This window comes from Ceratotherium simum, chromosome 31 (genome assembly GCF_057802395.1).
Source record: "Ceratotherium simum simum isolate JZ-2026a chromosome 31, ASM5780239v1, whole genome shotgun sequence".
Taxonomy (NCBI): Eukaryota; Metazoa; Chordata; class Mammalia; order Perissodactyla; family Rhinocerotidae; genus Ceratotherium; species Ceratotherium simum.
This window is the reverse complement of record NC_141930.1, coordinates 31,819,109-31,832,709: the sequence shown is the minus strand read 5'-3', so window position 1 is coordinate 31,832,709 and position 13,601 is coordinate 31,819,109. Positions and strand designations below refer to the sequence as shown.

General features: G+C 44.0%; 1 protein-coding gene across 1 annotated transcript; it reads left to right on the top strand.

Annotated features, from left to right (window-relative positions):
- The first annotated feature begins 732 nt into the window (after positions 1 to 732).
- NPBWR1 (neuropeptides B and W receptor 1) lies at positions 733 to 2,082 on the top strand. The gene has a single exon (XM_004435696.3). It carries the CDS (start codon positions 1,034 to 1,036, stop codon positions 2,021 to 2,023), a length of 990 nt encoding a protein of 329 aa, XP_004435753.1. The 5' UTR covers positions 733 to 1,033; the 3' UTR covers positions 2,024 to 2,082.
- Positions 2,083 to 13,601: the final 11,519 nt, after the last annotated feature.

Genomic DNA, 13,601 nt, shown 5'->3' with positions numbered 1-13,601 from the left:
ACTTAAAATTTAACATTACATTACATTACATTAAAACAAAATTACATTAGCCTATTTGGGGTATGGTGTTTAAAAAATGAAATGGGAGCTTCGATTGCGTTGTTCTTTTAAAATAGACCAGTAACATCCTAACTTTGTTTTTCTTAAATTTAATTCTTAACAGGAGAGCTTTTTATTAATTCAAATGGAGTAAGCCTACACTACTGGAAAGAAGAAAGAATTCCTTAATTTGTGAGTAATGCTGTTCTCTGTTCGAGGCTGTCTTACTGGGGTGGGGGTTGGGGGCGGGGGGCGGCGGGCGGGTTGGCGGAGCGCAGTCGCGGCTGCGCCATCCCTAAGCTTCCTGGCGCGCGGGCTGGACCCGCGGAGGCGAGAGCTGCTGCCTTCTGGCAGAGGCGGAGAGGTGGACACTCAGCTGTCCCGTGCGGCAGTCTCCCCAGCAGCCAGCAGCCTCCTCTCCGGACCGCTCCAGAAAAGGCAGACCCTTTCCCTGGGCCAGCCAGGTGAGGTGGAGATTGCTGTTGACCTTGCTGTTACCGAGGGCGCACGGAACCTAGGGAGACGGAAACTTGCCACCGCAGAATTCGCTGTGGTGACTCGGCTCGGCCAGGGGGATCCTAAAGCAGGGGAGATGGGTTCATATTTTTCTTATAAAGGATAAGAACTCTTTCTCTCTAGCACTTTGTTTGATGTATTCAACTGGTTAGAATAAAATTTCAACAAGGAGCAGAGAGTGATCACGTGGGGCAGGTTTGGGGTGCCGCGCCGCCTCCCGCTCCCCTCGGAACCGCACCTCTCCCGAAAGCTGCACGTCGACAAACCTGACCTGTGTTTTCAATTCTGCTTTGCAGCCCCCGGAGCCCGCGGCGACGGTGGGCGAAGCGGGCGGCCGGGAACGCGCCTCCCGCGGAAAGGCGGGCGAAGGGCTTGGAGCGCGGCGCGGCCTCCGCGCCGACGCGGGCTTCGGGACGGCAGAGCCCGGCAGGGCGGCGGTGGAGGGGACGGGATCGCCCGCCCCCCTGTCCTCGCCGAGATGCACAATGCGTCGTTCTCGGAACCGGGGTTCTCCAACGTGTCGTGCGCCGGCATCGCTCCGGGCTGCCCCAACGCGTCGGGCCCGCTGCTGCCGCCGCCGCTGCCGCTGGCCGTGGCCGTGCCAGTCGTCTACGCTGTGATCTGCGCGGTGGGGCTGGCGGGCAACTCGGCCGTGCTGTATGTGCTGCTGCGGGCCCCCCGCATGAAGACTGTCACCAACGTGTTCATCCTCAACCTGGCCATCGCCGACGAGCTCTTCACGCTCGTGCTGCCCATCAACATCGCCGACTTCCTGCTGCAGCAGTGGCCCTTCGGGGAGCTCGTGTGCAAGCTCATCGTGGCCATCGACCAGTACAACACCTTCTCCAGCCTCTACTTCCTCGTGGTCATGAGCGCCGACCGCTACCTGGTGGTGCTGGCCACCGCGGAGTCGCGCCGGGTGGCCGGCCGCACGTACGGCGCCGCGCGCGCCGTGAGCCTGGCCGTGTGGGGGCTCGTGACGCTGGTCGTGCTGCCCTTCGCGGTCTTCGCCCGGCTCGACGACGAGCAGGGCCGGCGCCAGTGCGTGCTGGTCTTCCCGCAGCCCGAGGCCTTCTGGTGGCGGGCAAGCCGCCTCTACACGCTCGTGCTCGGCTTCGCTATCCCCGTGTCCACCATCTGCGTCCTCTACACCACCCTGCTGTGCCGGCTGCGCGCCATACGCCTCGACAGTCACGCCAAGGCCCTGGACCGCGCCAAGAAGCGGGTGACTCTCCTGGTGGTGGCGATCCTCGTCGTGTGCCTCCTCTGCTGGACGCCCTACCACCTGAGCACCGTGGTGGCGCTCACCACCGACCTCCCGCAGACGCCGGCCGTCATCGCGGTCTCCTACTTCATCACCAGCCTGAGCTACGCCAACAGCTGCCTCAACCCCTTCCTCTACGCCTTCCTGGACGACAGCTTCCGCAGGAGCCTCCGCCAGCTGCTGGCGTGCCGCGCCGCCGCCTGAGCCCCCGGACGCCCTGCTCCCCAACCCCGGCACCGCCAGCCCGGGCCCGCGCAGGAGGAGCCGGCGCCCTCGGCCCTCAGGTACGGTCTTTCAGCGGCAGTCTCCCCCTCCCCCCGCCGAAACTTGCTCGAGATGCAGATACTCGGGCTCCGCCTCAGACCTAGTGAAACGAACGCGTGTGGCTGCATCCGCAATTTGAATTCGCCAAGCCCTCCAGGTGACGCAGGAGCACACCGTGTGAGGACCATTGGAGCTGAGAGCGCACACCGATCGCTCCCTAATGCCAAAGGACACGGAATCGACCCCCGAACTTGACACGGGTGGGGAGTAAGGAGGTGGGGCAGTACTGCTGGGAACTCCATTTCCGTTCCCCTTTCCCCTACTCCCGCCAGAGCCGTCCGCAACCCAGGCTCTAGGTAGAGCCCTCGGCGCTATCCAGGGGAGATGCCCAAAGATGCCGAGGGCACCTCCGCGCTCGCCTCTGCACTTTGCTTCTTCGATTTCCCAGCAGAGACTATCTGTGCTTTTGCTCAAGCTGGCCAACAGCCTGGCCGGATCCCCTAGTCCTCCTCCCTCTGTAACCACTGGAGAAGGTCAAGGCGCGTGCGTTCCGCGCCCACCCCTCCGAGGTGCGCGAGGTCCAGTGGAGCGCGCGGGGATGTCTGACGAGGCCGCCCGAAACTCTTCGACAGCGGAAAACAGAACAACTCGGGGTGGCCCGGCAGAGGGAGGGAAAGAGAGTGAGAGTGTGAGTGTGTGTGTGTGTGTGTGTGTGTGTGCGCGCGCGCGCGCGCGCGCCTGGCGGAGGCGTGGGGTTTGGGTGAAGGAGGCTTTGGGTGACTGCCTACAATAGTGATAAGAATAGTGATAATTCTCCCCTCCTGTCCCAGCCTCTTCTTGCTTTGCCTTTCCCCTTTCCTACCCTGCTCTCACCTGAAAACGCTCAGCGACTCCTAGGCTCCGCGGGGCCCGCCCGGGAAACGCTAGAAGCCCAGGCGCGCGGTTCCGGCGCCCCCCTGCGGAGCCAGCTGCCCAGTGCTGAGCGTCCTAAAATAGAGCCGTGTTTGCAGTTGAGCACGCTGTCTAAACTGCCCTTTACACCGGTTGGTTACTCTTCAGCGCTTCTTTCCATAGAGGACTTCACTACCCCATGCCCCTTTGTCCTCGTTAACCTCTCGTACTTGAATCAGTTCGTTGCCGTTCTTTGTGTATTGCTTTTCAGGTCTGAGAGCTTTATAAATATATACGTCGTAATCTCACAAGTTTGTATGAGGAGCGAATGAGATTTAAAAAGAAATGCGTATCCATTCCTTCGTTCCCTTCTCTTCGTATTCTTCATCCCTTTCGCCTTAGGGAGAGCCAGAAAGCTGAAATGATTGAAATTCTCGTATTTCCCTTTACTGGGTTTCTTTCCACAGGGAACAATGGGTTAGCATGCTTTGTTCCTTAGTCCCAGACAGCAGCTGGTCGTCTGGTGAACCTGGTAAATATCTGGTTCTGGAATCACGAGGGAGACCGGCCAGCACCCTACCTTTGTTTTATCTGTACTATGGGAGACAAAAGTGGATTGAGAGAGAGGGCTGACACTTGGGTTTGCCCAACCATCTGCAGTTTACACAGCAGACGTGAGGGCAGAGCCTTAACCAAACTATATAGGGTTGCAGATTACAGTTTTTTAAAAGGTATTTTTTTTTGGGATGAATTTCAAACAGGAGTGAAAATTTCTAAAAGTATTTGTTTCCTATGGCTCAGTGTTAAGTGTGAGAAAGAGTATGAGTGTTGCCAGTAGGCTTTGTTTACTTAGTTTGATGGGCATTAATCAATTTCTCAATTATTGAAGTTCAAAATACCTTTTAAAACATATATGGAAGAGAAAAATTCTTCCTTGAGTGGGGGAAGGCAAACCTCCACTCTGATTTTGGCAAATGAGAATTGCTACCTTAGCTCTCAGAGTTATTAGGAACAATGAGATAATTCATAGCTATCAGTTTAGAAAATGTAAATCTAGAAACCTTTACCTTGGGTGGCCAATAATAGAAAATTGTTCAAAATATAGTGTTTCATGCCCAGTGCATTTTGGACGATGGACATCATGGCATTTGAACAGTCCTCTGCTAGTGGGCCTCAGAGGCCTCTTGGAATTCATGGTAGTATCCTTCACATTTCTTGGAAACATTTCATTGATTTTCTGACTCACAAAATTCTTTTGTGAATCCTCTGTAATTTTTTAAAATTACAGTTTTAAGCTTAGAGTCACTGCCGCATCGTTTAAGGTGATGGACAAAGAGTAAAGTGGACATTTGGCCAGAAACACAGCCAGGTGCAATCATCTGGATTTGAAACCTCATCTGTCCTCATAAACTCAGTGACTGTACTTTGACACCCTCTGGACACAGCTAGGGGAGAGCCCAGTGATCGGTCAGTCCACTGCTTCATCCGTACCACAGATGGACCTGGAGCTGCCCTGGAATCTGTGGTGATGCCCCCTGGAGGAACATACGGACTGGCAGCGCTGTGTTGTCCACAGTGAGGCGTGGTTGGCATCCTAGTATGGCGTGTGTGTGATTAAATAGGACCCAGTATTTAAGTGTCACCTTGGCTTTCTAAATCACTGGACAAACTGTTGTATCATTATTTCTAGGTTGTTGCTTCATATTAGCATGCAGAAGTCCAGATTGTATGTCTCAGACTTCTTTTTTATGTCTTAGGTATTATGTAGAATAAATATGCAAATAACCATGTAAAAGCAGAATTTATTTACATCATTGTCTTGCAAAGGTTTTCGCTCTGTATTGAATTTTTGCAGTCTTTGTGTAGACTATGTTGTTTGGTTATACCACTTCTGAGATTTAAAAATGTCTAACTGGTTTTAGTTAACTTAGTAAAGTTATGTAATGTATGTGTTTAGGCTTCCTCTTGAGCAATGCAGAAGTCCACACTGAGAAAAACTTAGTTAAAAATAAAAGCTGAAACTTTCTGTGTGATAAGTGAATATTCTATTGCCCAGGATCCATAATTCAGTCACCTTAGTATTTATGCATTATTAATTTTTAAAATATTGCCTTCATGGAAAATTTATCTAACAGATGAGCAGTGAATAAATAGAAGTATTTGACAGGACAAGATTAAGAATGAAATCTCCCCCGCCCCTGACCTTGTTTTGGTTGGTTGTGAAAATGATATACAATTGCTGATTAGCACAAAAACTCTAGAACATATGCTGGGCAGAAAAATGTGATAAGTTTTTGTCATATAATCACAAACCTTGTTTCTTGAATATTTGAGCAGCTTGTGTGGAGATCGAGAAGGGAAGGGAAACGGCTTAAATTATTAACACACACATTACTATTCCAACTAACAGTATGCACAGACAAGGCTCAAATATGTGCAAGGTAGAGGATCTCTCCAAAAGAACCCTCCCACTTATTGAAGTCTCCTTTCCTCAGCAACATGCTGGGAAAATAACAACAAACAACATCCTGCCCTGGATGGCAATCACCTATACGAAGGAGGAGATCAGAGAATGCTTCACATCATGGTCTCTTATTAAGACAACTGTGGGTCTGGCACTTTGGTTCCCATTCTATATACATTTTATATACAGAGAAAGTGAGATGCAAGGGGGTGGGTCCATTTGGCCAGGCCCTCAAGGACAAATCAGGACCAATCAGGACCATCTGGTTCCTCTTTTACGCATTGACTCATCCTAGTCCAGCAGACATGAGATTGGTTGCAATGTATAATTTGGAATTATTAAACATTTCAAAGACATCAATGTCTTCTATGATCTAATGGATTAAGTAAGATATACCTATTACATCATGTGATACAAAGAAAGGATAGGATTTAATAATAAAACTTCAATCCTAGCTCAGAGTCTTGAAAGTGTATGGTGGGTTAAAGGTTAGGTAGGAATAAAGATTCCTTGACCCAGGCTGGCAGCACTCACTGCTCAACTGCAAAAGCACCAGGTACATTCTAATCTGCATGCTTTGTGCTTATGGAGTGCTCCAGGGAGCACCATTTATGAAGAATAGAATGTTAATGGCACCTCCATTTATATGGAACAGAGTTTTGCAATGGAAAACATTGTCCTTGAATTTAGGGCAAGGTACATGTATTTATCTGTACCATATATCATAAGGTTACATGAAGATACTATATTATATCAATTAAAAGAAAAAAAAAGATAAAGAAAGGGAAGAAACGTTAAAATGACATCTCTGAAAAACTGTGTTAAAATGGGTGAACTGCATGCTTCCCACAAGCCAGACAGAATTTCTCTTTTGAAAAATACCTACTGGCAGCGAGAGCAGATTGCATTCCCTGCAAAGGCCTCAAGTGCAGTCCTGCACAGAGACCAGATGCCTCAGTGGACCATGGCCTGGGGAGTCAGCTCAGCATCTTTTTGTGACATCCGGATCCTCTAACAAAGACTGTGTGCCCGGCAGAGGTGTCCTGAGGATGAGTCAATGACTGCATTATCCAGGCCCCCTCACACCACAGAGAGAGTGGGTGGAACTTCACTGTATTGTGTATAGTTAACAATGTAGGAGAGAGGGTTAGTGTTCCCAAAGGCCAGAGACTTATCATTTATGGACTAAATAGTAAGAAAATGGATATTTTAAATGGATCATCCATTTGACAAATTAGTTTACTTTAGACAGCAATGAATTATCTGGTAGATGAGAAAAGATTAGCCCTGTTCAGTATAGGTGATATGAATGAAGCAATCAAATTAGAAAAGATGTAAATATTTACACCTGTAAAAGTACCAACTGTATTATCCACATTCTCCTGCGAGACATTGTTTTGAAACCTGTAAGTCCTGCCTCTCAATATAACTGCGCCTCCTACTGCTACATTTTTATTTGTTCTCTTTGCAGAGAAATTCCAAGGATGCTTGTTAGAAGAGAGTTTCTCGCACACTTCCTAAAGAAATCACTAAGAAATCACTTTCCTAAAGAAATCCTAAAGAGTTTATTATTACCATGGGTTATTATGGTTAAAATTTATAGTATACCTTTAAACATATTTATCTAAAATGCAAATGTATTTTAAATGTACAAAGTATGTTAAATAATGAGATTTCTTGTGATTTTTATACTTCTGGTTGAAAGGAGGAATGCATTTACTTAACTTTATATTGAATTTTTCAGGAAAAATACTAAAAACAATAACCCATTCAGGTTTTGAAATCTCATTAAAGATTTTGAGCCCAATGCATGTTCAATTTTTATGTTTGAAGTAGTTTTATTTTTTATCAAAGTAATACATAAAGCGTGATTTAAATTTTAGAACTCTGATTGTACTAAAAGACTCATAACCAGCAGTTCCCCGCCTAGTCCTTCCAGGCCTGAGTCTTTCTCAGAACTACATGAGTTGTTTATTCTGGGATTTACCTCCTTACTGCTAAATTATAGGCTTGCACCTCAATGTTTTAATTTATTAATTTTAAACATTATAATTAAGAGGATTTTGGGGGGCTCTTAGCACTTTTGAAAGCTAGTTGTGTTCCAGGGGTCTCTCTATTCATTCTGTTTTCAGAATTTTACTTTGTCTCCACATTTTCATTCCAACACTTGGTTCCTGTCTTCTCCAGTGCATCTTTGGGTCCAGTTTCTCCTGGGCATGAACTTCCGCTCCCCCAGGGGTGGGGAGGAGGGTCACCGGGCTGCAGGGGTCAGACTTGGCAGTCTACACACTCCTGATACAAACTTCCTTTCAGCGTCCCTGTGTGTAGCCCGGGGCTCACTCCCCAATCCCATGGGCAAGCTGGCCTCTCTGAGGTGCTTTGGAGGCAAATCAGATTGGATGGAGTTGGTGTGTCCCTCTGCAAACGTTTCTCCACTGTGCTGCTTACAACTGCTCCTTCTGCTTACCATGCTCTCAAAATCTATTGATAGCTCTCGTCTCTGTTGTCTTTATCCACGTCTCTTTTTCCATTTAAAAAATTTCTTTCTTCTTCTTATAGCAGGAGTTTGGGAGAAAATAACAATAAAAATATTGTATAAATGCCATCATTTTAAACTGGAGTATATATGTCTATACATATGTATTGTATATGTGTGTGTGTAACAGGGTTGATGAAATTTTAGTGAATTTTCTTATTGGCCTAGAGAACTTAGTGAGAAATCAGTTACCAGGAAGAAGCTTAGTGTATATAGGTTGATGTGTCTGTCATCCAAAATGTCATAAAATGTCTGGGAATGAAAAGATAAATTCAAGCAATCTAAAACAGTAGGTTTCTCTGACAACAAGCATTCTGATATTTGGAGATCCCTACATGTAGTCTGCCAAGAAAACATAACCCACTTGAAGCAGAACCTCCTCTGTATATAATGCAGTGCTGCCCACATGCCTGGGCACAGCTGACATGGGAGGCATTATTCAGATGCTCCCAGGCTGCCTTCAAGACCCATTACATCCAAAGCTCCCAGCCTGGACCCTAGAATGAGAAATGTGGAGGAGAGCCACTCAGCCGACAGATCTCTGTGGACAATAAATGCCGTCACCGTTTGCCCCTGAAATATGTGGCATTATCGTGGTAGAAGCTGAGATACCTGACAAGATGTTATTTTCTCACGTCATTATATAAATAACTGATGTGGGGCCTGCTTTTAACTGATCTTATGCAGAAGCTCGCACTTTTTCTTGCCTGATCCTTGTTTAAGTTATAGTTTATAATAAATGAATCATCTGAGTAACTAATAATAGTGTCTAAAATATCTAAAATATTGGTTGTTTATGCTTCCCAGGGCAGAGGCATTTCTTGATTGTAGGTCTTTTTTTTTAAATCATATAAGAATTATTTCTTTGGCGTGCTGGCATGCTTCAAAGCTCTATTTTTTCCCTGCCATTAGCGTATTGAAATATAAATAACTCTCAAAATAAACATTCTCTTCGTGGATAATAGTATACGCTCAGTGACTGAAAAAGAAAACTGGTTTAATTAATTCTGTTTGTTGTTCACAGTAGGAGGAGCGGAATTGATGAAATAAGCCTACAGGAGCTGGGTTTTCCTCTCTGCTGTTGAAGGCATTTGTAACAGGTGGACTTGCCTGCCACCTAAGGATGACTCACCCAGAAAAATCAGGCTTTGTGGTTGCAGCTCTGCTAGCGTTTGTATTTTTTCTAATTAGAATGTACTCAGAAAACTTCAAGAAAAAAATAATTTTTTTTCACTTGCTGGGTTCGTATCTTTCTATAGGTTTCCTAATTATAATTTTTAATGGCATAATATTCCAAGAAGGGTGAAAATACAATAGCTTTGGAATTTCTCTATTGCTGTTCCTTTACTATTCTTATTTAAAATAATTTTTCTTATTCCTGTAATGGGCATCTTCATCTTCATGCATATGTTTTGTCTTTTATTTTTATCATTTCCTTACGGTATGGCTAGAAGTGGAATTACTCTCTCACTTTCTCACTTCTAAGCCTTTAAGCCCCTGCATCTCCCCTTCTCCCTCCTGTCACATGAAGGAAGCATCTCTCAGTCAAACATCAACTACATCACATGTGCTGTCGATTCTTTTCCTTCTCACCTTCTCAAAGGCTTGTTCCTTTTGGCTATCCCCATTCTCTTCTAAATTATCTATATCCACCTTCTACTACATGTTTACTGGCATGCAAACATTCTAATATCTTCAACAATGGGAAAAAAAAAAGCTTCCTAAACTCTACTTTGTAGATGAATGCCAACTAATAAACGTAGAAGGAATGACAGAATTAGAAAAATCACTATTTTTCGGTTAGAATATCAACGGTTTTGTAATAATTGACTCAAGCAAGGCTTATCAATGGATACTAAAACTATAGGGTGAAAGATTTATTGGGAACAGGGATATTTGCATGGTGCCAAAATATCACCCCAAAGATTGCTTGCTAATTGCAAGGGTAAAAGATAATACAAAAGGAGAAATCTGGTTGGATTATCAAGTAACTTGATTTAGCATGATTAATGACAAGACAACCTGACATTATGTGCCCTCTGATACCACGCATTGCAATATATACATATACCTATGCATATACATACACCATGCACTATAATGTTTACTGCACCACTGTGGCATGTTTAACAGTAACTTAATCAAACATTTGACTAACAGAGAATAGCTAGGGGTAGAAGAATAGGAAAAAGAATACCATGAAGAAACACACAAATCTAGAATGTGGGACAATTCTATTAAACATCTGTGTTGCTGAATGCTACAATAAGTCAATGTGGCAAACACCCAAAAGAGATGGGGTAAATGTTCTAGGTTAAAAGAGACTAAAAAAAAACAATAGGGTCGGCCCCGTGGCTTAGCCGTTAAGTGCGCGCGCTCCGCTGCTGGTGGCCCAGGTTCGCATCCCGGACGCGCACTGACGCACCACTTCTCCGGCCATGCTGAGGCCATGTCCCACATACAGCAACTAGAAGGATGTGCAGCTATGACATACAACTGTCTACTGGGGCTTTGAGGGAAAAAATAAATAAATAAAATTATAAAAAAAAAAAAAGAAAAACAATAATCAAAGGCAATGCATACACCTTCACTGGATCCTGATTTGAAATACCAGCTCTAAAAGAGCTTTCAGAAACGATTGGGGAAAATTTGAATATGGATTGGAATTTAGAAATTATTAGGGACTTTTTTTTTGGTAACTTCCATAGCTGTGGTCATGACATTTTGGTTATAGGAGAATTTCTCTATCCTTAGGATATGAAGATGTAAACATTTAGGAGTGAAGTGTCATGATATCTGTCACTTACTTTCAAATTATTTGGCAAAATATCTCTGTATGTGTTTGTGTCTATAAAAACAAACACATAAAAATATTTACAGTTAGAGGGAAAACTGGTGCTCATTGTACTTTTCTTTCAATTTTTCTGTATTTAAATACTTTCATAGACTTTTCTGTATGTTTACTTTTCATACTTTTTCTGTATGTTTAAACACCTTTTTTTGGAAAGAACAATACAAACTTATAAAGAAGAAATAGTCTTTGACCACATTTCGCCTACATCTGTTGATCCTTTATCTACATCCCTCTACAGCCCGTCCTGAAAGAGGCGTCTCCTTTGTAATAATTGATTCAAGCAAGGTTTATCAATAGACACCAAAAATATTGGGTGAAAGATATTTGCATGGTGCCAAAATATCACTCCAAAGATTGCTTGCTAATTGCAAGGGTAAAAGATAGACCTTTATAAAGGAGAGATGTGGTTGGATTTCCAAGTCGTTTGTCTGCACTTCCTCCCTCCTGTCCACTCTGCAGGGAACTCTAATCCTATCTCCCCCCTACCGCCAATCCACTCGAACAAGCTCTATATTTCTTCCTGGATGAAAACCCTCCTCCTCTTACTCAATGTCTCGGCAGCCCTTCTTGACACGGGATCTTCTAAGTATCACAGTGCCCCCCCCCCCCGCCCCAGTTTACTCTATGCCCTTCTTAGTGTAGATGACTGGGTCCCCTCTTTCATTTGACTTCAGAGTGTTGGTGTCCCTCAGTTCTAGCTTCTCTCTCTTGACACGCTCTCTGCCAGTGATCTGAACAAATCTGAGGCGTCAAATACCTTGAATTTGCTGACGATGCCCAGATTTCCTGTCCAAGAATCATTTCCTTTGATCTTTAGACCCGTATGTTTGACTTCTTCTTAACACCTTTACTAGGATTCTCAAAACAGTCTTATATGTAACAAGCTCCTAAACAGAAATTTGTGCCTACCACAGCCTCACCCCAAACCCGTGCCCTTCCGCTCTCCCTTTATCTATATGTAGCTTCATATGGTTGGTTGTTTGTAGTTTCTTTCCCTTTTCCTGCCCCTATATCCAGTTTATCAGCAGGGACTTTTGATTCTACCTTTAAAGTAGATTTTGAATAAGTCCTACTTTCTACTGAATAAGTCTACTTGCTGTCCCTGTACCATCTCCTGCTCCCTCTCCCTCAATTTCTCCCTCTGTCTCCCTCCTCACTGAAGTCACCCTAGTACAAGCCACACCATTTCTTGCCAGCGCTACTGAAACACCTTGGTAACTGACATCTTGACTTCCACCCTTGCTTCTCTCTAATCTACTCTCCATGTAGCAGCAAGAGTGACCCTATTAAAATATAAATTGTTTCGTTCACTGTTCTGTACATCTCTTAAATAGATTTTCATCACTGTTTGAATGAAATCCAAATTCCTTACCATGTTCTAGAGGGAGCTGTATGGTTTCACTCTGCTTCATCACACTGCAAGTTTCCCCTACTCACTGTACCCCAGCAGCAGTGGTCTGCAGCATGCCTAGCACTTATTTACCACAGTGTCTTTGCACCTGATCTTTGCTCTGCCAGCGATGCCTCCCCATTTCTCGTGTGGCTAATTCCTCTCATCCTTGAGGTCAAGTTAAATCTTATCTCATTAAAGAAAATCTCACTCTCCTTTTCACTGCTACTCTCTATTTTGACCCCTTGTTTGTTTCTGTTGCAATTTCCAGGTATTTTATTTATTTCCTTGACTTTCATCCCTCATTCCCACTGGAATGGGAGCACCCTGAGGGCAAGTATTGTGCTTCCTGAGTTACCACTGAATCCTCAACATCTAAAACAGAATCTGACACATAGTAGTGTTAAATTAATTAATCAAGGAGGCCATTAGACTGAGGTGGTTCTAATGCCTTAGTAGCCTACATAAGCAAGCCAAAACCTAAGCCTATAAATGCCTCAAGGTTAACAAATCAAAACCCAAGAACAACCAATCACAAACAGCCAATGGGGCTTTCCCAAATAAGGTAACTGTTAAGCTGTATCCAATCAAACAATTTCCTTGCTCTGCTTCCCTGTCTTCCCTGTGAAAGTCTTTCCCTTAGCTCTTCTTGAGGAATGCTCCTAACCACTTCCATTTTGTTTTTCAAATAAATGCTTAAAATTTTTAATATGCCTCAGTTTATCATTTTCTCCCCAGTTTAATTGAGATATATTGGACATACAGCACAGTATAAGTTTAAGGTATATAGCATGATGATTTGACTTACATATGTTGTGAAATAATTACCACAATAAGTTTAGTTAACATCCATCATCTTATATAGACACACACACACAAAAAAGAAAAAAATGTTATTGTCCTTATGATGAGAACTCTTAGGATTTACTTTGTTAACTTTCAAATATACTATATAGCCATGTTAACTATAGTCATCATGTTGTACATTACATGCCTAGTATTTATTTATTTTATAACTGGAAGTTTGACTTTTGACTGCCTTTATCTAATTTACCCTTCCTCCACCATGGTAACCACACATCTGATCTCTTTTTTTATAAATGTTTTTTCCTTTTTTTTTTTTAGATTCCACAAAAAGTGAGATCATATAGTATTTTTATTTCTCTGTCTGACTTATTTCAGTTAGCATATGCCCTCAAGGTCCATCCATATTTTCACAAATGGCAGAATTTCCTTTTTTATGGCTGCATAATATTTCATTGTGTATTTCATTTCATATATGTATCACAACTTCTTTATCCATTCATCCTTCAGTTAACACTTAGCTTATTTCCATGTATTGGTTATTGTAAATAATGCTGCTATGAACATGAAGGTGCAGAT